The sequence below is a fragment of the Miscanthus floridulus genome, chromosome 7, assembly GCF_019320115.1.
Source record: "Miscanthus floridulus cultivar M001 chromosome 7, ASM1932011v1, whole genome shotgun sequence".
Taxonomy (NCBI): Eukaryota; Viridiplantae; Streptophyta; class Magnoliopsida; order Poales; family Poaceae; genus Miscanthus; species Miscanthus floridulus.
This window is the reverse complement of record NC_089586.1, coordinates 126097462-126120947: the sequence shown is the minus strand read 5'-3', so window position 1 is coordinate 126120947 and position 23486 is coordinate 126097462. Positions and strand designations below refer to the sequence as shown.

Below are 23486 nucleotides of genomic sequence, written 5' to 3'. Positions count from 1 at the left end.
CGAGCAACCCTATCTAGTTGCCCCTCCCCGTCTGCCTCCCAAATCGAGTCTCCTACGGCGGCTCCTGCCCGGGCGGGCGGCGGTTCCTGAGCGGTCGGTGGCCGGGCGACGTCTCCTGCGCGGGCGGACAGCGGCTCCTACACGGCGGGCGGCGTCTCCTGCGCGGTCAGCAGCGGCTCCTGCGGCGGGTCCTGCTCAAGCGGTCGGTGGCCAGTGGCGGATCTACAGGTACCCTGCAATCCACCCATGTGTATAGTATAGAGGAACTCATCTAGTCTGTCGTGGGCATGAAACGACCGGCGCCTGCACATTCACCTGCATGCGGCCGACCTGATGCCGGCAGCTGCGCTCCGAGCCTCCGATGATGGCCTGGACAGGCCGCCCACCAGCTACTTCTAGATGTGGTACAGTCGGCGCAACTCATTGATCTGTTGCGCAGAAGAATGGCAGCTAGATTCCTGAATTCAGGTGTCTTGCGTTCGAGTGGTGTGGTTCCTGCTGCCTGAAGGTCTCTTCGGGTCTGAACATGGCCATCTTCATGAGCTCCATGTCGCAGTGACCGGCAAGCTTCTCCATCTGCACCATCCTCTGTCCTTCTCCTTTAGATCTTGACTACCGGTCCTTGCTATCAGTTGAGATCAAAGTATCCTGCAACCAGAATTAGTTAGCATTTAGTCTGTATGCTAGTATTATTTTAACATAGTACTCATATAGTTATTCTTTTATCTTTTTATTTCTGCTTGTGATAGATTTTAGTTAGCATTTAGTTTGCATACGTTTCTTTTCATCCTGTTTATATTTTTTCTTTACATCGCACATTCATATATGTTTGACATGTGTTTACAGTTTACATTTATCTTTTTTAGGGTATACAATTTAATTGTAGTTCATGCAATTTTACAACTTAATCTTTAACTAGCAAACATGCCCGTGCGTTGTAACGGGAAGAAAAAAAGGTTGGGCCATATGTGGGCGGTTACAATTTACATTGTAGTTCATGCAATTTTACAGCTTAATCTTTAAATTGAATAATTCTCATATTTTTATTGCTTATGTACCAAATTGAGTCATAAATTTTACAATTATATTCTGAGTTGATAAATGATTTTTTACCAAAATGTATGTGAAAATTTTGGCATGGCATACCCTTTGATAAAATCCTGGATCCGAGGGCTGCCGGGCTGCGCAGCACATACCGCCCTCCGGCTTGACGGCACCTTCAAGTTTATTCTTTTAGTTGCTATAGGTTCCTTCTTTTTTATCTGATTTGATAGTAGGACTTGAAACCTACAGATTCCAAGGTCAGTCCTAGCGATGGACACATTGTATTGTTTTGATTTCAGTTTTGGTTCAAAAGTAGTTGCATTGCTGGATTCGTCTATAAATCTCTAGGTTCCATGAAGCAAATAAGAATGATATGCAAGTGATGTATTGATATGTAAGACCATCTCCTCAGATCCATTGCATATGTTTTGTAGTTCTCTGTATCAAACCTTGTACAATCTGTAATGAAAATGAAGCTAATAAAAATGATTCACAAGTGATCTGTTGGTATGTAGGATGATGTTTTTAGATGCGATGCATATGTTTGGTAGTTCTGCATCTCAGACCTTACACTGTATTGTCCCTTTTTTCCCCTTCTGATGTGATTTTCTGGAAGACACTCTTCTAACATTTGGCCCAATTTTGGATAAGCCTCTAGGATCAAAGGAAGTTGCTAAAGGGAATTTGACACCTGAGACCAAGAAGCCTGTATCTGCAGATAGCATCAAGGTTGAAATTAGTGCCAGCAAGCTTAAGATGGAAGCTAGCCTGTGGCTGTAGGAGTTAGAGCACCACTGCTGCCAACCGAGAACGTCACGAGTAGGTAGGTAGCTGAAGCATCTTATATTGTTATCGCAAGTATTGCATCTTACTTCTATAGGTGATCTTTAAAGAAACCCAGTCTGCCAATATTCTCCTTCTAATCTACACTGGGCTGGCTTTGAAAATAAGCAAATAATACCAGCAGGTATTTTTAATATATAGGCTGGTGATGGCATGTTAAACAAGTACACTAGTAGTAGAATGCATGCAGTGCATTGATGAGGAAGTGTATTTTTTTTAGTGCATATCTTGTGTAGTGATCTGAAAAAGGTTCTTTTTATGGTAGCAACAGTCTATATATTTAGGATTGGTAGTTGTGAACTAAAATATTTATGGTAGCAACTGGACATTTTGCTATTTCTGTGGTTAACATCCATAGCTAAATAGATTGTTGTGCCTTTTTTCAGGTTTGATCTGAGTAGCTTGTGCCTTTTGCTTGGCTGGTAAGCTTCATTCATTGCCCATGTGAATGGTGACTGTCATTCATTTATAGCTTTCTCCTGTGTAAGAATCTGATTGTCTCTAGCAACTTTTAGGTATGAATTGAGGATCTATGGAGGCAACAATCTGTGAATCGTGTAACAGTATGGTAACAGTAGCAGCATCGACCGGTTTCAAGCAACAAAGCAGTAAGTATCATTAATTGTGCATTTGATTCAGATGGCATTTGTGTGTTAGACATTAAGTCGGATGTATCTGTTTGTAAGCTGCATGCTTCGCTATATCTTTTTTGGCCATTAACTACAATGCCTCTATTGGTTGATTCCTGTGCCAATTTGTTCTAAAACTAAAATATATCATCTTGTTCATATTCTCTCATGAACAGATTTAGAGTCATGGTAGATCGTGAATGGATGTATGGTGGTTGGTCACGTGGGAAGGCCCCCTCTAATGAGTGGATTGAAAACACAAACAACTTTTTAGACCGTGCATTCTCCATGGTTAGCCTGGTTGAAAATGACACCATTAAGTGCCCATGTGCCTTGTGTAGAAACTATGTTAGGCATAAAAGGTTCGATGTAGAGATGCACTTGTGTAAACATGGGTTTAGGGAAGATTACAGAGCATGGACAGCACATGGAGAGACTAATGTAGAAGTTGGAAGTGATGAGAGTTTCAAAGAATGTGATCGCATGCATGATATGTTAGCTGACCTATTAGCTGATGGTCATCCATTGACCAATGATGAGGTGCCTACAGCCTCAGCTCGAGCTTTTTATAAGATGGTTGATAGTGCCAATGAACCAGCCTTTGATAATTCAACACACTCCGCTCTGTCTGCTACAGCACGTTTGTTAGCTTTGAAATCACAGTACAATATGTCAATTGCACACTTTGAAGCAAATTTAGAGTTAATCCATGAATTTTTGCCCTCAGACGGTAAGATTCCCAAAGACTTCTACCAATCAAAGAAATTATTGGAGGGCCTAGGCATGCCATATCAGAAAATTGATGTGTGTTATAATAACTGCATGCTTGACTATAAGGACAATATAAGTAAAGAGAAGTGTGATGTTTGTGGTACCTCGCGCTATGAGGAAGGGCATGATAGAGTTCCAAGTAAAGTATTGCAGTACCTTCCCATCAAAGATAGGCTACAAAGATTATATGCACATGAAACAACCGCAAAGTTGATGCAGTCTCACAAGCGGTCCGCATCAAATAGAAATGCCGCCTTGTTGTGGCTATAGATGGGGAAGCATGGCAACAGTTTGATGAAGACTTTCCTAATTTTGCTTCTGATCCTAGAAATGCCGCCTTGTTGTGGCTATAGATGGCTTTACACCCTTCAGTATAAATGCAGCTCCTTATTCTTGCTGGCCAGTTTTTGTGACTCCATTGAATCTTCCTCCCGGCATTATCATGAAGTCAGAGTACATATTCCTTGCCCTTGTAGTCCCAGGTCCTGAACATCCTGGAAAGAAACTTAACATACTTATGCAACCTTTAGTTGATGAACTACTGAACTTATGGGAAGGGGTTGAAACTTGGGATGCCTCACTCAAGCAAAACTTTAAAATGCAGGCAGCTTATTTGTGGTCAATCCATGATTTTCCTGCTTATGGTAACTTTTCTGGATGGAGCACCCATGGTAGGCTTCCATGCCCAGTATGCTTGTGTGACACTAAAGCATTCCAACTCCGTAATGGTCGCAAGGCATGCTGGTTTGATTGCCATAGGCGCTTCTTACCTATAGATCATGTATTCGGATCTGATGCTAATGGATTTAGAAAGGGCACAGTCATGCATGATGAGCCTCCAAGGCACTTAACAGGGGAGGAAATCTTAGCCCAAACGAACACGTTGGTGGATGACACACAAAACTATGGCAAATTGCACAATTGGACCCATATTAGTTGTTTTTGGCAACTTCCATACTTCCGTAAGTTATTGCTGCGCCACAACATTGACTTAATGCATAATGAAAAGAACTTAGGGGAAGCTATATGGAATACATGCTTTGACATATCAGATAGGACTAAAGATAATGCTAAGGCTCGACAAGATGTAGCTGAAATTTGCCACCGTCCCTCACAGCATTTGAGGCTAAAGTCAAATGGCCAGTGGGACAGGCCTCGGGCCCGATTTTGCATTGACAGGAATGACAAACCAACAATCCTTCAATGGTTCCAAGAACTCAAGTTTCCAGATGGCTATGCAGCCAACATTAGAAGAGGGGTCAACTTGACTTCAAGGAAGATTTTGGGTCTAAAGAGCCACGATTACCACATCTTCATGGAACGCTTGCTCCCTGTTGCTTTTTAAGGGTTCCTTCCAGAAAGTGTATGGTTGTGTTTGGCTGAGCTTAGCTTTTTCTATAGGCAGCTTTGTGCCAAAGAATTGAACAAGGACAACATTCGCTCACTAGAACAACAAGTAGTAGTTCTTTGCAAAATGGAGAAGATATTTCCACCAAGTTTCTTCAATCCAATGCAGCACCTAATTATTCATCTTCCTTACAAGGCTCGGCTAGGAGGTCCTGTCCAAGCCCGTTGGAACTATCCATTTGAGAGGTAACAGCGAAACAGAAAAATATATAGGGCTTTCTTTTATAATTCTTTCCTCAGTTCTGTTTCTTTCCTATAGGAAAATCCAACAACTTAAGAAGAAGGTTTGGAATAAGGCCCGTGTTGAGGGTTGCATCATCGAGACTGAATTAGTCGAGGAGGCCACAAATTTCCTCTCACTTTATTTCAAGTCCCATGTCCGATCAGTTAGAAATAAAGCTGCTCGATATGATGATGGAGCTTCTACATATCATAGTTCATGCAACCTCGAACACTTTCAATACCCTGGCCGGTGTACTAGCCCTCGTGGTGTTCGTTCGCTCACAACAGAAGAGTATGATGCTGCTTTCCTATATGTTTTGATGAACATGCCTGAGATGGACGAACACTTCAAGTAATACACGCACACTTATTTTGCAAACTATAATTCATTTTTGTATATTTTTGTGGCTGTACGCTTACTTGTTGTATTTCCCTAGTAAATTTGAGAAGGCAGAGTGGAAGGGCTGGAGAAGACCAACACCTGAACAACTTAGGGAGTTAAGGTTGAAGGGGTGGAAGGGTATGCGAGGAGAACGTGGGCCTAATTTCTTTGAGTGGTTCAAAGAAGTAATCCTACTAAGCCTTTTCAAATTAAGTAATATACCAATCTATCTATAAATAAAACCGATATATTAACCTACTACTAATTTGCAGTGCATGCAAACAACTGGTGTTGATGCTGCCTTGTGCCAAATATCTTATGGTTTTCGTAGTAGGGTAACCAGTTATGGGGCTATGATGTCAATGGCTATAGGTTTCGATCAAAAGAGCATGAGAGAGCTAAATCAGGCTTAGCTACGGTTAATAATGGTGTTTGTGTGTCTTGTGTTGATGACAACAACAATGAGACAGAATATTATGGTGTCATCAAGGACATAATAAAAATAAAATGGGAAGGAAGCTTGCCACTAGAGATGGTTTTATTTGATTGTGATTGGTTTTATCCAACACCAAGTGGAACTAAGCGTTCAGAAAATTTAGGGCTGGTGGAAGTTAAACATGCTGCAGTTTTCAAACCCTTTGTAATGGCAGGTTAAACAAGTTTATTATCTACCTTATGCCTGTATGAAAAAGACTAGATCTAGCTGAATGGTTGAAAGGTCCTAATGGCTAGAAGGGGGGTGAATAGCCTATTAAGAATTTCTACAACAATACTTAGCAAACCGGTTAGACAAATATGAGGCGAAGCGAGTGTTGCGCTAGCCTACTAAAAATGTAAGCCACCTACCACAATTCTAGTTTATATAGTCTCTATCCACACAATGGCTATGTCACTACACTAAGTTAGTGTGCTCTCAAAGGCTAACTAAAAAGTCACATTAACTAAACTAACAAGCTCTCACGACTAGCTACACTAAAGAACTTGACAACTAGTTTGCGGTAATGTAAAGAGAGAGTGAGCAAGATGGTTATATCGCCGAGTCGAGGAATGAACCAATCAATCACAAGAATGAATATCAATGAATATCAATCACCTCGGAATCAAATGATGGCACAATGATTTTTTACCGAGGTTCACTTGCTTGCCGGCAAGCTAGTCCTCGTTCTTGGAGGTTCACACGCCAAACCCTCAATAGGGTGCCGCACAACCAACACAAGATGAGGATCACACAAGTCACGAGCAATTTACTAGAGTACCTTTTGGCTCTTCCTCGGGGAAAGGTCAAGAACCCCTCACAATCACCACGATCGGAGCCAGAGACAATCATCAACCTTCGCTCGACGATCCTCGTTGCTCCAAGCCGTCTAGGTGACGGCAACCACCAAGAGTAATAAGAGAATTCACCAAGAGTAATAAGAGAATTCCGCAGCGAAACATGAACACCAAGTGCCTCTAGATGCAAACACTCAAGCAATGCACTTGGATTCACTCTCAATCTCACAAAGATGATGAATCAATGATGGAGATAAGTGGGAGGGCTTTAGCTAAGCTCACAAGGTTGCTATGTCAATACAAATGGCCAAGATAGTGAGCTAGAGCCGACAATAGGGCTTAAATAGAGAGCCTCCACGAATAGAGCCGTTGGCTCTCTGTTCATTGAGAAATCGGGGCGACAGGACGCACCGGTCGAATTGACCGGACGTAGGACCCCAGCGTCCGGTCCTCAGATTTTTGCCATGTGTCCCCTGCTTCAAATGTTGATCGCCCGACCTCAACGGTCATCAGTACACTTAAGTTGTGACCGGACGCACTACAATGTAGGACCGGACGCACAGTTGTCTAGCATCCGGTCACTTCTAGTAAGGTTTCCAATCGCGACCGGATGCGCTGTTAGAAACGACCGGATGCGAGAGACGCAGTGTCTGGTCGAATCCAGAGAGCTCCCACAGCCGCTCTGGGCCGACCGGACGCGTCCGGTTACTCCAGACCGGACTCACCCAGCGTCTGGTCAACACACAGACCAAACCCCCGAGTGCCACATCATTAGCACCGGACTTGCCAGAGTAGCGTTCGGTCGGTTTTATTAGCCAGCATCCTGTGCAACTCAGAGAGAGTCTAGAGAGCTCTCTGAGCGACCGGACATGTCCGGTCACACATGACCGGACTCGCTCAGAGTCCGGTCAGTCTCTGCTGACTGACCGATGCCTAGGTTTAGCCACCGGACGCGTTCGGTCCTACGAGGACAGCGTTCGGTGCACTATGTGAAACCCTGTCTTTTCTGTACAGGGCACCGGGGGCACTCCGCCGGTGAAGTTTCGAACCCTTGCTCCTAAGTGCTAAACACAATGTGTATCACCTTTGTGCATGTGTGTTAGCATATTTTCATAAACATTTTCAAGGGTGTTAGCACTCCACTAGATCCTAAATGCATATGCAATGAGTTAGAGCATCTAGTGCCACTTTGATAATCGTATTTCGATACGAGTTTTACCTCTATTAATAGTACGGCTATCGAACCTAAATGTGATCACACTCGCTAAGTATCTTGATCACCGAAACGAAATGACTCCTACCACTTATACCTTTGCCTTGAGCCTTTTATTTTTCTCTTTCTTCTTTTCAAGTCCAAGCACTTGATCATCACCATGGCATCACCATCATCATGTCATGATCTTCATTTGCTCCACCACTTGGAATGTGTCACCTATCTCATAATCACTTTGATAAACTAGGTTAGCACTTAGGGTTTTATCAATTCACCAAAACCAAACTAGAGCTTTCAATGGTGGGTTGTATATCAAGTTAGTCCACGTGGCTATATTCCTCTATATGGCATCAATGATGACTCCAGTGCTTCTAGGCCATCACAAGTATAAGAATTCTCATTTTTTTCAAGAGGGATTGGATGGCACATTTGTGATTGATGTGAACATTGAGCTAGATAATGCTGTTTCAGATGAGATAACTGATCCTAAGGACTTGGAGTTTCTGTCTAAATTGAATACTGAAGCTGAAGATATGGATGATAATACATATGAAGATGATGAAGAGGATCAAGATGACGATGACTATGATCTAACTGACCATCCAGATTATGATCCAAATGATTATTGACTATTTTTAAATTGTACATGTACTCTGTATTCACTTAACAACTAGTGTCTTATGGAACTAATCAAGATTTGTCACACCCTAAAATTTCTGATATTACTTTTATTTGTAGCCATATGTGTGATTTGACTTGGAGAAGGCTTATGATAAAATACCAAGGAATGTTATGTGGTGGGCTTTGGACAAACATAAAGTCCCAACGAAGTATGTCGGGCTCATTAAGGACATGTACAACAATGTTGTGACTAGAGTTCGAACAAGTGATGGAGACACGGATGACTTCCTGATTAGGATAGGACTACATCAAGGGTCAGCTTTGAGCCCTTATTTGTTTGCTTTAGTGATGGATGAGGTCACAAGGGACATACAAGGGGACATCCCTTGGTGTATGCTTTTCGCGGACGATGTAGTGCTAGTTGATGAAAGCCGGACAGGAGTGAATCAGAAACTGGAGTTATGGCGGGAGACTTTGGAGTCCAAAGGTTTTAGACTTAGTAGAACTAAAACTGAGTATATGAGATGTGACTTCGGCACTACTACTCGGGAGGAGGAAGATGTTAGTTTGAAAGGTCAAGTAGTGCCTATGAAGGATACTTTTTGATATTTAGGATCAATGCTACAGAGGGACGGGGATATTGATGAAGATGTTAGCCATAGAATCAAAGCAGGGTGGATGAAGTGGCGGCAAGCGTCTGGTGTCCTATGTGACAAAAGGGTACCACAGAAGCTAAAAGGCAAGTTTTATAGGACGGCGATTAGACCTGCTATGTTGTATGGTGCAGAATGTTGGCCTACGAAAAGACGACATATTCAACAGCTAAGTGTCGCGGAAATGCGTATGTTGCGTTGGATTTGCGGTCATACAAGAAGGGATCGAGTTCGGAACGATGATATACGTGAGAGATTAGGGGTAGCGCCAATTGAAGAAAAGCTTGTCCAACACCGGTTGAGATGGTTTGGACATGTGCAACGGAGACCTCCAGATGCACCGGTGCGTAGTGGAATCCTAAGTCAGGATAGTAACGTGAAGAGAGGCAGAGGAAGACCGAAGTTGACTTGGGTAGAGGCAATAAAAGGAGACTTGAAAGGATGGAATATACCTAAAGACTTAGCCTTAGATAGGAGTGCTTGGAAGACAGCTATTCACGTGCCTGAACCTTGATTGTTTCTGTTGGGTTTCAACTCTAGCCTACCCCAACTTGTTTGGGATTTAAAGGCTTTGTTGTTGTTGTTGTTGTTGTTGTATATGTGTGATTTGACTTCCTGGGCTCACATATGGTGTGTATCTGGTTTTGTCCTTTAAAACCAGGTGCTACAAGATTTATGTTGAAGTACCTGTTATATGTGTTGTTTCTTGTCCTTGTTATGTGCAGAAAGTGTGATATATACATATGTTGTTGCATGATTATGGATATGTTTTTCCTTGACACATGTGCAATTTACTAATTATTTTCCTTATAAAACAGGAGATGCATGGGCTTTGACACAAAAGTCTTTCGAGTAAGCAGGCTGCGCCAAAGGGTGGAGGCACCCAAACAGGTTGTAGTGTTGATGGTGTGAGGTCTAGTAAACCTAACACTAGAAGGACCAGAGCTGAAGCTAGTAACCCCGAAAAGAGCAGTGCTGCTGGTGGTCACTTTGCAAGTACTGGTGATGGTGAGCAGTTTAGAATTAACACTAGAAGGACTAGAGCTCAAGGTAGTAACACCAAAAGGAGCAGTGCTGCTTGTGGTCAGTTTGCAAGCAATGGTGAGGGTGAGAAGTCTAGTAACCTCATAAGGAGCAGTGCTGCTGGTGGCCAATTAGCATGTAGTCCTGATGGTGGTGACTCTACAAGGAGCAATGCTGCGGGTGTCAGCTCCAAAGTGGTTGGGACTGAGGGTGCTAACTTAGAAAGGACCAGTTTGAATGGTCTTAACACTCAAACAGTTGGAGATGATTCTGGTAACTCACAAAGGATCAGTTCTAATGGTCTTAACTCTCAAATGGTTGGAGATGTTTCTGGTAATTCACGAAGGAGCAATGCTAATGGTCTTAACTCTAAAATGGTTGGTAACTCACAAAGGAGCAATGCTAATGGTCTTAACTCTCAATGGTTGGAGATGTTTCTAGTAACTCACAAAGGAGCAATGCTAATGGTCTTAACTCTCAAATGGCTGGAGTTGAAGGTGGTAACTCACAAGTGAACTTTGATAACTCACAACTGAATATTGGTTCCAACCGGTCCTCTCAGGATCCTTCAAAAAGAGGGAGAGCGAAAATGTGCAGAACCAAGTACAAAATACCTCCACGTAGTGGTAGAGTTCAGCTGGAACCTAACCTATAGGTCACTGGTAAGTATATAATATCAATTGTGATTAACATTGTAGTTCTTTTCATTCTGCTACATATTTTTTTTTGTATATGAAGCTGAATAATTGATTTGTTGACTTGTTTACAACAGCCAATTCAAATATGTTGATTATAATCCTAAATGTTGCAAGTACCCCTCACAGTTAGGAACTATTCTCAAGCGAGAGTACCCAGGTATCGTCAGAATATATTATGAGAAAGGCACAATTGTGAAAGTAAAACCAGCATTTTCATGGAATGATTATTATTGGAAAAAAAAAAATAAAGGAATCTGCTGTGCGACAAGAGTGAAGCAGGAGTTCTGGGTATTACACTAACTTATTCAGATTATTCTTTAAATCTTTTTTTCTCCGTTTCTTATTTCTTCAGTCCAGTGCATTGCATCCTGATTGCATAATTCTAAAAGGATTGAATATTTACTCGGCAAGATTAAAGAATTTGCAGTCAGTAATTTATTTGACTTGTCTTGCATACGCAGAGTACGTTTACATCTCATCCACGGCATAGGGCACGTGCTGCAAAAAATCTAGAGAATTATCTAGTCAAGAGAGTAACTAATATGATGTACCAAGTCCATTTGGAGGCTGTCAAGAAATGGTGTCATAGAAATAACAAAGACTGCGATGATACTCGAGCCTGCACCATTGAACTAAAAGAAGAACAGTACTTGACTTGTCGGGTGGAGTGGTGCAACAGGGCAGTTTGGGCCTTGCTTGCCAAATACTGGACTTCTGATGAGTACAAGGAAAAGAGACGCAGAGGCCAACAATCGCGCATGAGTTGTGATGATCCAGCTCAAAATAGAGGAGGTTCAAGAAATTTTGCATAGACACAACAGTTCTTGGTATGACAAATGCTTGTGTCTTGATTATTTTAGTTAGGAACCGTTGAAAAAACCTGCAGCTTATAATTCTTGTGCAGCTTATAATTCTGCAGCTAGCTTATTTTAGTTGTGACAAATGCTTGTGTTTTGACTATTTTAGTTAGGAACCGTTGAAATCTGTAGCTTATAATTCTTGTGCAACTTATAATTCTGCAGCTTATAATCTGTAGCTTACAATGTCTGCTTGCTGCTTATAACTGACGCATGCATAATTTGTGGTTTTAATCTTACAGGAATTTAAATATGTCCGTCCGCAGAGTGGGATAAACACATTTGCTGCAATGAAATCTGGAGTTAAAAAAGTGGATAGCACTGGAAAGAGTGCTACAATTCCTAGCTAGAAAGCACAAAAAAGATTGGTATGCTCTGCACAACACGCTTTTATTTGTTCTGTAAACTGAATTGAGGCATCCTTTGATATATTTTCCTGTTTCTATGTTAGGATGAGTACATGGCATTAGCTCCAGATGCAAATTCACAAGAACTGGACGGAAGAGCATTGTACACTATAGGACGTGGCATGAAGCATGGCCGCGTTCCAATAGGTGATGGTGTTGTGGATAAGGCAATTGTTCTAGCACATTCCAAATCTGTATCTGTTAGGCCACCAGATCTTGATCATTATGAAAGTGTGCTACAAGAAAATGCACAATTGAAAACGAATAATGACATACTCGCTGAGGAAAATAGAATCCATCGCGAGCTATTCAAGGTAATAATTTTTTCATTGTATCTGCAATTACTGTGTCCTAAGCATACAATTTCATTTGGATACTTTCAATTGCAGAGTGTGTTTGATCGGATAGGTGTAGAACCACCTGCTGAACTGCTTCAACGTCTACAAGACCTTGATGCCTGTCATCATCAGGTTACATTATTTATTGAATTTGTTTGTGCAATTCATATTCTTTATTTCGATCACAATTCATCTAGAGAATTAATATTGTTTCGTGGCCGAATGCCAATACGAGTTGCAGCAGTGAACAAGTGGATTCTTGTTGATTAACAATGCCATTTTTAGGTTTTATGTTCATGGTAAGGTAGTGAAGAAAAGCTTTGATTGGCAGATGCCTATTTTTTAGGGTTCTCATCTACTAGGTTGTTTTAATAATATAGCAAAACAACCCTCAGTTATTTGATACTTTATAGTAGGCTCTTAGAGATTGAAGACCAAACTTTTATGTTCCATAATTGTACAAAAATATTTCAATATTGCCTTTTGCAGGCTACTGGGTCACATGGAGGCTCTCATTCTGTTGATGAAAGGCGCAGCAATGACAACGCTGATGACGAAGACGACGATGATGACTACAGCTACCATGAAAGCGATGATGATGACTGTAGCTACCATCAAGGCAACATCATGTCTAGTACTCCAATGAAGACGATGATGATGACCACATTGAGGACAATGATGACGATGGCTGTCTTGAAGATGGTGATGATAGTAGCTCCTCCCAAAGCCAATGGGATGTGGACTTTCTTTTGGGTTTATGCATGCAGACAAACTAATTCCAACAACTCCAAGTGACTGCACAATGGTATGTGGACTTTCTTTTGGGTTTACCGAGCAGTGACTATGCATGCAGACAAACTAATTCCAACAACTCCAAGTGACTACACAATGGGATGTGGACTTTCTTTTGGGTTTATTGATTGGTAGGAACTAAGATGATATTAGGCTGATCTTTTGCTAAGTGCAATATTGCCTTATGAACTGTGTGCAGTATTTGCCTTCTGCTATCCTGCTGACATGTAGGATGATACACTATTGCTATCTATCTAAGTCTTATATTTGCAAAATGGACATGTAATGAACCAATGGATATTGGATGTGTTATCTAATCTAGCACTGGTTTAGTTTAATTGTGGCATCTATCTTGATATTTGTTTTGGTCAACATTTATAATGAATGATCAATATTTTCTAGGCCAATTAAGCTCATGTGCCATGCATTACCTTGAGGGTTAGCTGCCAAGGAAACACATTATTCCTTGGGGGTTGAAACCTATTTCCTTGAGGGTGTGAGCCCTCAGATAAAGCTATTGTTTTGACGGTTTATTTGTGTTACCTTGACGGTGCTAACTCTCAAGAAAATATATATCCTTGGGGGCTCAACAAATACCTTGGCGGTAACAAACCCTCAAGAAAATATATATCCTTAGGGGCCAGCTATATTCCTTTGGGGTCGTCAATCCTCAAGAAAACGCATATCCTTGAGTGTTGTTACTTTTCCTTGGAGGTGTTAAAAATCTGACCGCTTAAGTATTTCCTTGGCGGTTGAACCCTCAAGAAAATGATTTGTCACGTCCGGCACTCAAGGAAATAGCTATTTCCCTGTCTCTCTACCCTTGCGGCCATTTCTTGAGTGCTAGCCATCAGTATTGATTTCCTTGGCGGTTTTAGGGCTTTCCTTTTTCGGCCCTCAAGGATATTCAGGTCTGTGGTAGTGATATGCACACGCGTGACATTACATACGAGTTTGTGTGCAACTATTGTGTCTTTAAGAAACAAAGGTGGAAGACAAGTCACACATCCGATCCATGAATGGGCTCAGGGAGTGAGTCCATAACATGAGTAGGACGACGTCACTAAAGATTTTGTAGTTTCGTACTCAAAGCAACATGAATGATAGTATTATAGAGAGATATTCGGTGCCATAAAGGTTGGAGTTTGGAGGTAAGGGGTGATAGATTATAGAGCGATATCCGTTGTATCATAAAGGTTGGGATCCACATATTTTGAGTCTGTCAGTCTACACAGCTCATGTTCTAGAAACTTGATGACGAAGCTCATCGTCTCTGCTGTAGGGTCCCGTTGCCACTCATCTGCGCAACATGCGGCGTGGACGAAACGTACAATCGTGCACGCTCACGGGCATATTGCAATTGCAATTGCAATTGATGCATCCATCGCATCAGGTAGGTGCATGGGATAATCCAAAGGACGGGCATTATATTTTCCCTGATCTGGTGATGCTGATCCACGACGAGCTTTATTCGCCTAACGACAGGCACGGCTCACCCGGTCCGTCACCAAAGGAATACTCGTACCTACTTGCTACTGCTATATGCTGCGTCAAACCCAAGTCAGGAAGAGGCGGCGAAATGGCCACACCAGCCCACACCAAACTGCTATCGCCTCCATCTCCATATATCCCTGTGCTGTGCATTCTGCAATGCCGGTGAGCTGCAGGGAGAAAAGCACGGCACGATGCTATGCTACCATGAGTGAGTAGCCTCGCCAACAGCTGACGCTACCTGAACAAAAGCAAGAGCAGACACCTTTTGCATGTATATTGTTCCAACTACAAGGAAAACTATAATCTGCTGTACGCTCTTGCTGTTCGTTGTTCCGTTTGATAGATTTCTAGTTGTTTTGTTCCCACCCGACAGAGTGTTGACTGCGATTACAAAAGGTTAGGTCCAGAGCTAAAGCCTATGAGTCCGTGGCTTCTTGTCAGGATAGTCCTAACCAAAAAAAAAACCTATAAGATACTACCTCCGTCAGCAAAAGAATGTAATTATGGGATGCGTACCGGCTAAAAAAGTTCAAGTTTGACCAGATTTATAGCAAATATTATTAGCATTTATGTCTCTAAATAAATTTATTATAAAAATATATTCTATAACTAATCTAATTGTACTTATTTTGTATCATAAATGTTTACACATTTTTATATAAATTTAGTTAAAATTCAAACTGTTTGACTTCTCGAAAAACGAGAATTGCATTCTTTCGTGGACGGATGGAGTAGTTTCTATATTTAATACTTCCTCCATCCCAAATTGTAAGTCATTCCAAGAATCTTGGAGAGTCAAACTTTTTTAAGTTTGACTAAAATTATAGAAAGAGACACAAAAATTGATGACATCAAATAGGTATAATATGAAAATATAACTAATGAAGAATCTAATGATACTTACTTGGTATGATAAATATTATTATTTTGTTATATAAATTTGGTCAAACTTGAAAAATTTTGACTCTCCAAGATTCTTGGAATGACTTACAATTTGGGATGGAGGGAGTAGTCTTTTATTTAGGACATATGTAATAGTCTAGTTTTGAGTAAACTGAATTAATTTGTTATTCATTGAATAGTGCAAAAGACAAGAAGCTAGCATGGAGTAAAGAGATAGTCTATGTTTCACGATACCGCTCTCTCTCTCTCTCTCTCACTGTGATATAAATGTTATTATCTCTTTCTTCCATGACTAATAGTTTAGAGCCGGTGCTAGTTTATATTGTTGGAGATGCCCTTAGAAACCATAATCCTAATAAATGACTTTTTCAAAATATTTTTTTGTCCAATCACATCTCTTGTCTTTCCTATTATATTAGATCTCTCCATATATCTTGATTCCTGAGTAGACATGATTTTTTATCTTAGAAACCATTGCCTCCTCTCTCTCTCTCTCTCTCTCTCTCTCTCTCTCTCTATATATATATATATATATATATATATATATATATATATATATATATATATATATATATATATATATTAATTCTAATGTCACATCACCATTTTATTTAGTTGATACCCTAATTAATAAACATAAAATTCATCTAGTTTTTAGGTCAAGACTGCCCTTATTACTCTCCAATTTAGACTAAGTTTTTCTTTAACATAACTGTCACGATCGATTAAGTCAAAAAAACTGACCCAGTTTATAAAGAAAACTGAATCTAAAAGGTTTTATACTTGCAGGATCAATTAAAGTCCACCCATGCTGAGCTATTGCATGGCTAAAACCCAACTGCGACGCGTCCCTCATCGACCTCCATCCTGCCACTATGGACTGATGGTGGCTAGATTCGGCCATTATATGTCTTAGAGTGTATGTCTAAAGTAATACTCAAAATAGAAAGTGTATTTAGATATCACTCGCAACGCTGCAACAAATAATGTCTGTTATAAGTGAACCTAGAAAAGACATAGAGTGGAGCATCTACCGGTGGCCAATTGCCTCCACGATTACATGTCTTGTCCCGTTATCCGTTTGCTTAGCTAAACATCTGTGATGCCTTTTGCATGTCTTGTCCAACTAATTTGATTTCTCTTTGAGCTCTTTGAACAAATTTTTTTATCAAACGTGGTGGCTTCACAAGGTTTATTAAGAGTTACAATATTTCATTGATCCATTCTTGTGCAATCTTTCTGTAATTACCGTGTTGCCAAAGCTGCACCAAGCATGCTAATCCTCCACCGTCCGATGTCCATCCAATGGCCCATATACACCCCAGAGGGGCCAGGGCTCCACAGTGGCAGCATAGTAATTCTGGCCATCTTCTTCCACTGCACAGCGGCACTCACCATGATCAGGAGGAGCGCAGACAACCGTTCGGCCATCCCATCGCGTCGGCTTCACTCAAACGGCTTCTCCCGCATCCTATAAAACCTCCTCACCAACTTCCCATGGCGGAAATTCTCGCCCTCCCACACCGACCCCCTCCCCCACGGCTCGCCCCCCGGGAACACGAGCCCTTCGCGCCCCGCGCCACCGACTGAGCCCAGGCCGGCGCCGCGCCGCGTGGCGTCCGACCTAGGTCGCGAGATCTCGGGGGAGCGGAGCCCCGCCGCGCCGCCGCCTCCTGCAGGGGGCACGCGGGGACCGCGCGGCGCGATGGTGGAGACGGGCGTGGGGAGGCTGCACCAGCGCCGGGGCGCGGTCGCCTTCGTCGCGGCGAACAAGGCGCTGCTGGCCGCCGCGTGGGTCGTCGGGTTCGCGCTCGTGTTCCTGTGGCAGAGCGCCTCGATGTCCTTCGGCAGCGCCGGCGCCGCTGGCGGCTCCAGCGGCGGAGGGTTCCTCAGGCTGCTGTCGGCGCCGCCTCCGCCGCCGCGCGCCGCGCCGCGGCTTCGCCCCACGGCGTACAACCTCACGGACTTCGGCGCCGTCGGGGACGGCCGGGCCGTCAACACCGAGGCGTTCGAGCGCGCCGTCGAGACCATCGCCGCGCTCGCGGAGCGAGGCGGTGGGCAGCTCAATGTGCCCCCCGGACGCTGGCTCACGGCGCCCTTCAACCTCACCAGCCACATGACGCTGTTTCTTGCCGAGGGCGCGGAGATCCTTGGCATTACGGTAAGGAATTCACTGTTTCTGTGAACTCACCTGTGGATAGATACATAGATACGATCGATCGATGGATCGATCTTCTCACGTGCATTTTCTAAGCTCCAATCCTCCAACCAAAAGTTAATGTTGCTTTTATGTTGTGTGGATAATTATCTATTTGGCATCGAAATAAGTATTTAGAATTCGAAAATTTAAACTTTTCTATTTAACATTAAATTAAAATTTCTTTTTCTTAAACGGCACAGCCATCTAATTTTTTTTCATAGTTGACTAGTTTGACCGTGTTAATTTTTTCTGCCTACATCAAATATACCCTATGTTAGATAGAAGACTGAAATTTAACCGAGCCCGGAATCCTACATCCCGCGACCTTCTTCCCCTTCTTCTCGGCTCTGCGAGGCTGCCCTGCCTCCACGGCCGGAGCGCGAGCAGGCCACCCCGCGGGAGGCCGCCCCCGGCCTCTGCTCGACGAGCCGCGGCCTAGGGAGGGGGGGCCGCGCTTCACCGTCTTGGATTCGTCGCACTGCCGGAGGATCACGCGCACCGCGGCCACTGCAGCTTCCGCCGTGCTCTTGTACTACCAGACGCCGCACAGCACCCACGATAAATCAAGATCCTTGATTCCTTTGCAGATCCAAGTCGAAAATTTTGTTTGGAACGAAGGGGATCTAACGGAAGTGCGATGTGGTATACTTCACCTTGGAGCCGGCGGCGGCTTCGAGCCCGTATGGCGTGGCGACGAGGAAGACGAACTGGCACCCAGCGATGGCCGGCGTCGAAGAGGTCGGCTTCGAACAACCGCAGCCGATCCGCCGCGCCGGGGACCAACCGCCGCAGCAGCCCGGTCTTCTCTTCGTCCTCTGCGTGCGGTCACCAAATCAATCGGATCAGAGTGAGGGACGCCGACCAAAACTAGGAAAGGAAAGAAGGAGCTCGCGCACCGGTGTTCCGCAGCGTGGCGTGGACGGTGTAGCCTTTCTCTTGGAGCTTCTTGACGAGCCAGGAGCCGATGAACCCGGCGCCTCCGGTCACACACACACGCACTTCCCTGCTGCTGTTCTTCATGTTCTTTTCTGTTGCTGTCAAGCTTTGTTTCTGCTCCATGGCCGCGGACTCGTGGCGGCGGGCATCTGTGCGCGGGGCTTCGACTTCGTAGGGGACTCCGTGGGGAAGAAAGGAAGATGTCATGTTGGCCCACATGTCAGATAATAGTAGAAGGGCAGTTTACGCAATAAGAATACAGGAACCTGCTGGGCTCTATATAACGTCTATAAAGAGTTTAAAAAGACAGATTTCAAACATAAATGGAATTATATTGGCCTAAATAGTAATGGTTTATTTCCAATTTGTAAAAATTGTAATGTCATCAATTCAAATAACCTTTTATGATTTCTTTATTTGACAACCTGTTTATTTATTCTTTCCTTATTTGGCACCATGGGTTTCTGCTGCAAACAAGGGTATTCATGTCATTTTGCCAGCCACTTGACACCGTTACTGTCCTAAATGGACGGTAGTGCCATTTACGAAAGCAAATTTCAACTAGGTGCCAGATAAGAAAGTTCAAATTTTTAAGTGCCAAATACAAAACACTGATTTGTTTCAGTGCCAAATAGATAATTCTCTCTTTGTGATTTGGCTAGTTGACTATGGACATATATTAACGACAAACATAAGAATGTTTGCCGTCTGATCTCTGATGTGTCCTGGAGAGTGAGATTTTCTTGGACAAAATGGCAATACTCTAGTGCTGAAAACATCTAGACTCTAGACTAGTACCAGTATGCATTCAGAGTTCGGTGAATGCCTATGGTTGCCATCTTATTTAACTGGCATTCTGATGTTTTCTGGACAGGATGAGAAGTACTGGCCATTGATGCCAGCATTACCATCGTACGGGTATGGGCGGGAGCGCAAAGGGCCGCGCTTTGGGAGTCTCATTCATGGACAGAATTTGAAAGATGTAGTCATTACAGGTTTGCAATTTCTCTGGATAGCTAGCATTTAAGCTATACAGTACAGAACATCTTGCATAATTGTGGATTAAGCAACATCAGTGCAAAAGTGCCTCATGTTCATCTTAAGCAATATAAGTGTTGCAACTCTGTAGCATCATGTGTCTGTAGCATAAAAGCAACTACTTGACCCCCAGTCTAAATGTACCCTGTGCTTCCTATATTAATAGCTGGAGCTCCTGCACTTCTGTTGAAATAGGATCTAGCATTTACAGCTTGAACTGTCATATTCTGTAATGATATTTTACTAACTAAACAGGCAAATTCATTCAAATGCAACAAGTGCACTTCTCAATGAGATTCTTTAGCTGTAACTTATCAAGCTTGTTTGCCTTCCCAATCTTATACTGATAGAACAATGAGATTCTTTCTATTTCACTGTCTAATTGAATATCGTTATCTGATCTTCGTATATTTCCTTTTCCTTCTTCGATGTGTTAAATAGGACATAATGGGAGCATAAATGGCCAGGGTGAAGTTTGGTGGATGAAGCATCGCAGAAGAATTCTGAATAACACGAGACCTCCTCTTGTGCAGCTGATGTGGTCCAAGGACATTATTGTTGCCAACATAACATTGAGGAATTCACCTTTCTGGCACTTGCATCCTTATGATTGCACGAATGTAACTGTTTCAAATGTTACTATCTTATCTCCTGTTTCTGGTGCTCCAAACACAGATGGCATAGATCCAGGTATTCTTGCTACACCTGTATTTAACAGCATTCCAGTACGTCTTTCAAATTTTAAACACTTTGACACTGTACCAAGCATTTGAAGTACCAGTAGATATACACCCATTTCTCGGACTATAACATCCTGTCTATATTAACTCTTACACTAGTTACAGGTCATGCTGACCACAAATTGTAATGTATATTCCTATTTCTGACATATAAGTGTGTGCAGATTCTTGTCAAGACGTGCTTATTGAGAATTGCTACATATCAGTTGGTGATGATGCAATAGCTGTAAAGAGTGGTTGGGATCAGTATGGTATTGCATACGGTCGCCCATCTTCTAACATTTTAATCCGCAATGTAACCGCCCGTTCTCTTGTGAGGTGAGAATTGAGATATCTTGACTACATTGCTTGTCTAAAATGATCTGCCTTTTGTGCATAGCCCTTTGAAGTCAAACCTCAAGATAGTAAATTACTATGGTGCATATTGCTGAGCATTATCAATCAGGCTTACACTATCTACTCTCTCTCTCTCTGTGCAGTGCTGGAATTTCAATAGGCAGTGAGATGTCTGGCGGAGTTGCAAATGTTACTGTGGAGAATGTACGCATCTGGGAATCAAGGAGAGGTGTGAGGATAAAGACTGCCACAGGAAGAGGCGGCTACATCCGCAACATCTCCTATCGTAACATAACTTTTGACAACCTCCGTGCTGGGATTGTGATAAAGGTCGACTACAACGAGCATGCTGATGACGGATATGACCGGACAGCCTTCCCAGACATCACGAGCATATCGTTCAAGGGAATCCATGGGAGGGGTGTTCGGGTGCCTGTCCGCGCTCATGGCAGCGACGTCATCCCCATCAGGGACATAAGCTTCCAGGACATGTCGGTAGGCATCAGCTACAAGAAGAAGCACATCTTCCAGTGCTCCTACGTCGAGGGGCGTGTCGTCAGGCCCGTGTTCCCGAAGCCATGTGAGAACCTGGACGTCTATGATGAGCAAGGGCAGCTTGTCAAGCGGGCAGTGGCCCTGAACAGCACAGAACTTGACTACGATATATGAGGCGCGTACCATACCACAGCATTGATAGTTGGAGTAGTGGAAAAGCTCTCTACCCTCAGAAATCAATTTTCTCCCGGCCGCTTTCCAGTTCTCCAGGTTTTTTGTTGATCTAGAATTGTAAATAGAGAGGAGATTCTCCTCTTGATAGGTTTGCTTACAGTTACAGTGGCTGATTGTATCTCACCGGTGATTTGGCCATGAACATTTCGTATCGCCAGAACCTTCCTGGCAACAAATGTATGCTGTCAATATATTGTATGCCTTGAAGACTGTATGTAGTATATACAGTATTCTTCTTCTTATTATTAAGCATATCAGCAAGGAAAGGAGAACCGTATGATCTCACCTCTCACATGGCTACAGCTTTTAATTTCAGGTTTCTGTTGGGCTGGGCTGTACATTCGATGTTTAATGGGCCAAAACTGCAAGATGTTACTTCTTGCCATGATCAGATCAGTGAGGCTTGGGGATAACTCAGATGCAGTTTGATTATAACGAGCATACCAAGCTGCTCTTGTTTCACTTTCACCTGTCTTCACCACCCCCCTAAAAAAATACAATTTTAGGTTTAAGGCAAATCATTTTTAAAAAAAATTAGCCAAATTTATAGAAAATAGTATCAACATATATGTCTCTAAATAAGTTTACTATAAAAATATATTTCATAATTAATTTAATAATACTTACTTGGTATCATAAATGTTTATAATTTTTTTCTATAAATTTAGTTTGATTATCTTTAAAATCGTTTGACTCTTTAAAAAGTGAGAATTATATTCTTTTGAGAGGACCTCGACTCTTTAAAAAGTGAGAATTGTATTCTTTTGAGGGGACGGAGGGAGTACTCCGTGGCCCTGTTCGTTTCTCTTATAATCCGTACTTTTCAGCTTATTTTTTTTAGCCAGAACAGTGTTTTTCTCTCACAACAAATCAGCCGGAACAATATTTCGACTTGTTTTTTCAATGAAGCGAACGGGACCCGTAGACTACTACGTATAGTAGTGTTCCAAAGTTACACTTGAAAGTGATTACCAGTACCAAGATTCCAAGATGGGTCAGTTCACGGGTTTTAATTTATCTGCCAACCTTTTTTGGAAGTGAGGCGCCACAAATTAAATTTCACGGGTCATTCATGGCATGGCTTTTGCTTATCGATCACGGTCAGCTGAATTTTCCTCATCGCCATCCCATCTCGTGGTCGTGGCCATGCATTCCAAGCTAAGGGCACGTACAACCCATAGATGGAGGTTCATCTCTAAACACCTCAAATCTATCATACAGATAGGTATAAAGATAGGTCATACAACTTATAAATAGGGGTTCGTCTCTAAGCTATTTAATGCTTTATATGTAGCTAGGACCTACACTGCGTACGTCCTTTTATCGTGTGGCTATTTGATAGAAAATGTATCAAGGATAAATAAGAGCAACATGATACCAAAGAAAGCATGCCATATAGAAATATCCCGAGTTGCCACTGCTTCAAAGATCATAGTAGTAAAGCTCTATTCACATTAAAAAATAGTAGTGCACCATAATTAGACAACAGCTAGCATCCTGATAGCTCGGTTCACATTCAGAAAATAGCAGCACATTTAGAAAATAGCAGCACATATAGTATAAAGTTCACATTCAGATAGGATGAAGTTTCTGGACAGTAGGATAATAGTTGCTACAACATTCATAGCTGCAAGTCCTCATAGCCTAGGGTTTTGCAATAAAGCTAACAGGATGATGATGTTTATAGCAGTTTACAGCAAGCTTAATTTCAATCTCCACGGCAGCAGTCTTCACAGCAACTTTACATCAGCTTCACACTGCACACATTCAGAAAAATAGCACATTCAGAAAAATCACAGTGCTCACAGGCTTGCTCTAACTGAAGATTCAGAAAACTGGCTCACAAAATTAGCACTCAACTGAAGATATGATCATTGTAGTACTATATGCAGATTTAACCATAGAGGGGGGTGCATCACTGTAAATAGAGGGGGTGCA

At 42.5% G+C, this 23486-nt stretch overlaps 3 protein-coding genes across 13 annotated transcripts; 2 read left to right on the top strand and 1 right to left on the bottom strand.

Moving 5' to 3' along the window:
* Positions 1-91: 91 nt before the first annotated feature.
* LOC136467879 (uncharacterized) lies at positions 92-13493 on the top strand. Of its 8 annotated transcripts, XM_066466688.1 has the most exons (11): positions 92-228; positions 1696-1867; positions 2274-2309; positions 2403-2495; positions 9876-10742; positions 10853-11066; positions 11240-11605; positions 11878-12003; positions 12087-12356; positions 12432-12512; positions 12870-13493. In XM_066466688.1, exons 9-11 carry the CDS (start codon positions 12096-12098, stop codon positions 13173-13175), a joined length of 648 nt encoding a protein of 215 aa, XP_066322785.1. In that variant the 5' UTR covers positions 92-228; positions 1696-1867; positions 2274-2309; positions 2403-2495; positions 9876-10742; positions 10853-11066; positions 11240-11605; positions 11878-12003; positions 12087-12095; the 3' UTR covers positions 13176-13493. The 8 variants fall into 8 exon arrangements, with proteins under 8 accessions (XP_066322785.1, XP_066322783.1, XP_066322781.1 ...); XM_066466686.1 differs by lacking the exons at positions 9876-10742; positions 10853-11066; positions 11240-11605; ... (2 more) ...; positions 12432-12512; positions 12870-13493 and adding exons at positions 4841-4880; positions 4954-5268; positions 5354-5483; positions 5571-6241 and having other exon boundaries at positions 1696-1863; XM_066466684.1 differs by lacking the exons at positions 9876-10742; positions 10853-11066; positions 11240-11605; ... (2 more) ...; positions 12432-12512; positions 12870-13493 and adding exons at positions 4841-4880; positions 4954-5268; positions 5354-5483; positions 5571-6231 and having other exon boundaries at positions 1703-1867.
* LOC136467881 (cinnamoyl-CoA reductase 2-like) lies at positions 516-19505 on the bottom strand. Of its 4 annotated transcripts, XR_010761650.1 has the most exons (5): positions 18666-19505; positions 18423-18584; positions 3392-3781; positions 3021-3144; positions 516-648 (listed from the first exon to the last, which is right to left on the bottom strand). XR_010761650.1 is itself a non-coding variant. In XM_066466689.1 (3 exons), the coding sequence occupies exons 1-3, from the start codon at positions 18922-18924 to the stop codon at positions 629-631; spliced, it is 441 nt and encodes a 146-aa protein (XP_066322786.1). In that variant the 5' UTR covers positions 18925-19505; the 3' UTR covers positions 556-628. The 4 variants fall into 4 exon arrangements, 1 of the variants encoding a protein (XP_066322786.1); XR_010761649.1 differs by having other exon boundaries at positions 3021-3781; XM_066466689.1 differs by lacking the exons at positions 3021-3144; positions 3392-3781 and having other exon boundaries at positions 556-648.
* Positions 16672-21793, top strand: LOC136467878 (probable polygalacturonase). Its single transcript, XM_066466679.1, has 5 exons — positions 16672-17730; positions 19580-19700; positions 20185-20433; positions 20648-20801; positions 20963-21793. Exons 1-5 carry the CDS (start codon positions 17275-17277, stop codon positions 21486-21488), a joined length of 1506 nt encoding a protein of 501 aa, XP_066322776.1. The 5' UTR covers positions 16672-17274; the 3' UTR covers positions 21489-21793.
* Positions 21794-23486: the final 1693 nt, after the last annotated feature.

Excerpts from the sequence above, each read along its gene's own strand:
- LOC136467878 (XM_066466679.1), top strand. The coding sequence starts at position 17,275 with ATGGTGGAGACGGGCGTGGGGAGGCTGCACCAGCGCCGGGGCGCGGTC. Across the intron at positions 19,701-20,184 it reads GAAAGATGTAGTCATTACAG|GACATAATGGGAGCATAAAT; the intron begins GTTTGCAATTTC and ends TGTGTTAAATAG. Across the intron at positions 20,434-20,647 it reads CACAGATGGCATAGATCCAG|ATTCTTGTCAAGACGTGCTT; the intron begins GTATTCTTGCTA and ends AAGTGTGTGCAG.
- LOC136467881 (XM_066466689.1), bottom strand. The coding sequence starts at position 18,924 with ATGTGGGCCAACATGACATCTTCCTTTCTTCCCCACGGAGTCCCCTAC. Across the intron at positions 18,585-18,665 it reads CGCCACGCTGCGGAACACCG|AGGACGAAGAGAAGACCGGG; the intron begins GTGCGCGAGCTC and ends GACCGCACGCAG. Across the intron at positions 649-18,422 it reads AAGCCGCCGCCGGCTCCAAG|GATACTTTGATCTCAACTGA; the intron begins GTGAAGTATACC and ends TTCTGGTTGCAG.
- LOC136467879 (XM_066466686.1), top strand. The coding sequence starts at position 2,420 with ATGGAGGCAACAATCTGTGAATCGTGTAACAGTATGGTAACAGTAGCA. Across the intron at positions 2,496-4,840 it reads CGGTTTCAAGCAACAAAGCA|GAGGTCCTGTCCAAGCCCGT; the intron begins GTAAGTATCATT and ends AGGCTCGGCTAG. Across the intron at positions 5,484-5,570 it reads TCTTTGAGTGGTTCAAAGAA|TGCATGCAAACAACTGGTGT; the intron begins GTAATCCTACTA and ends ACTAATTTGCAG.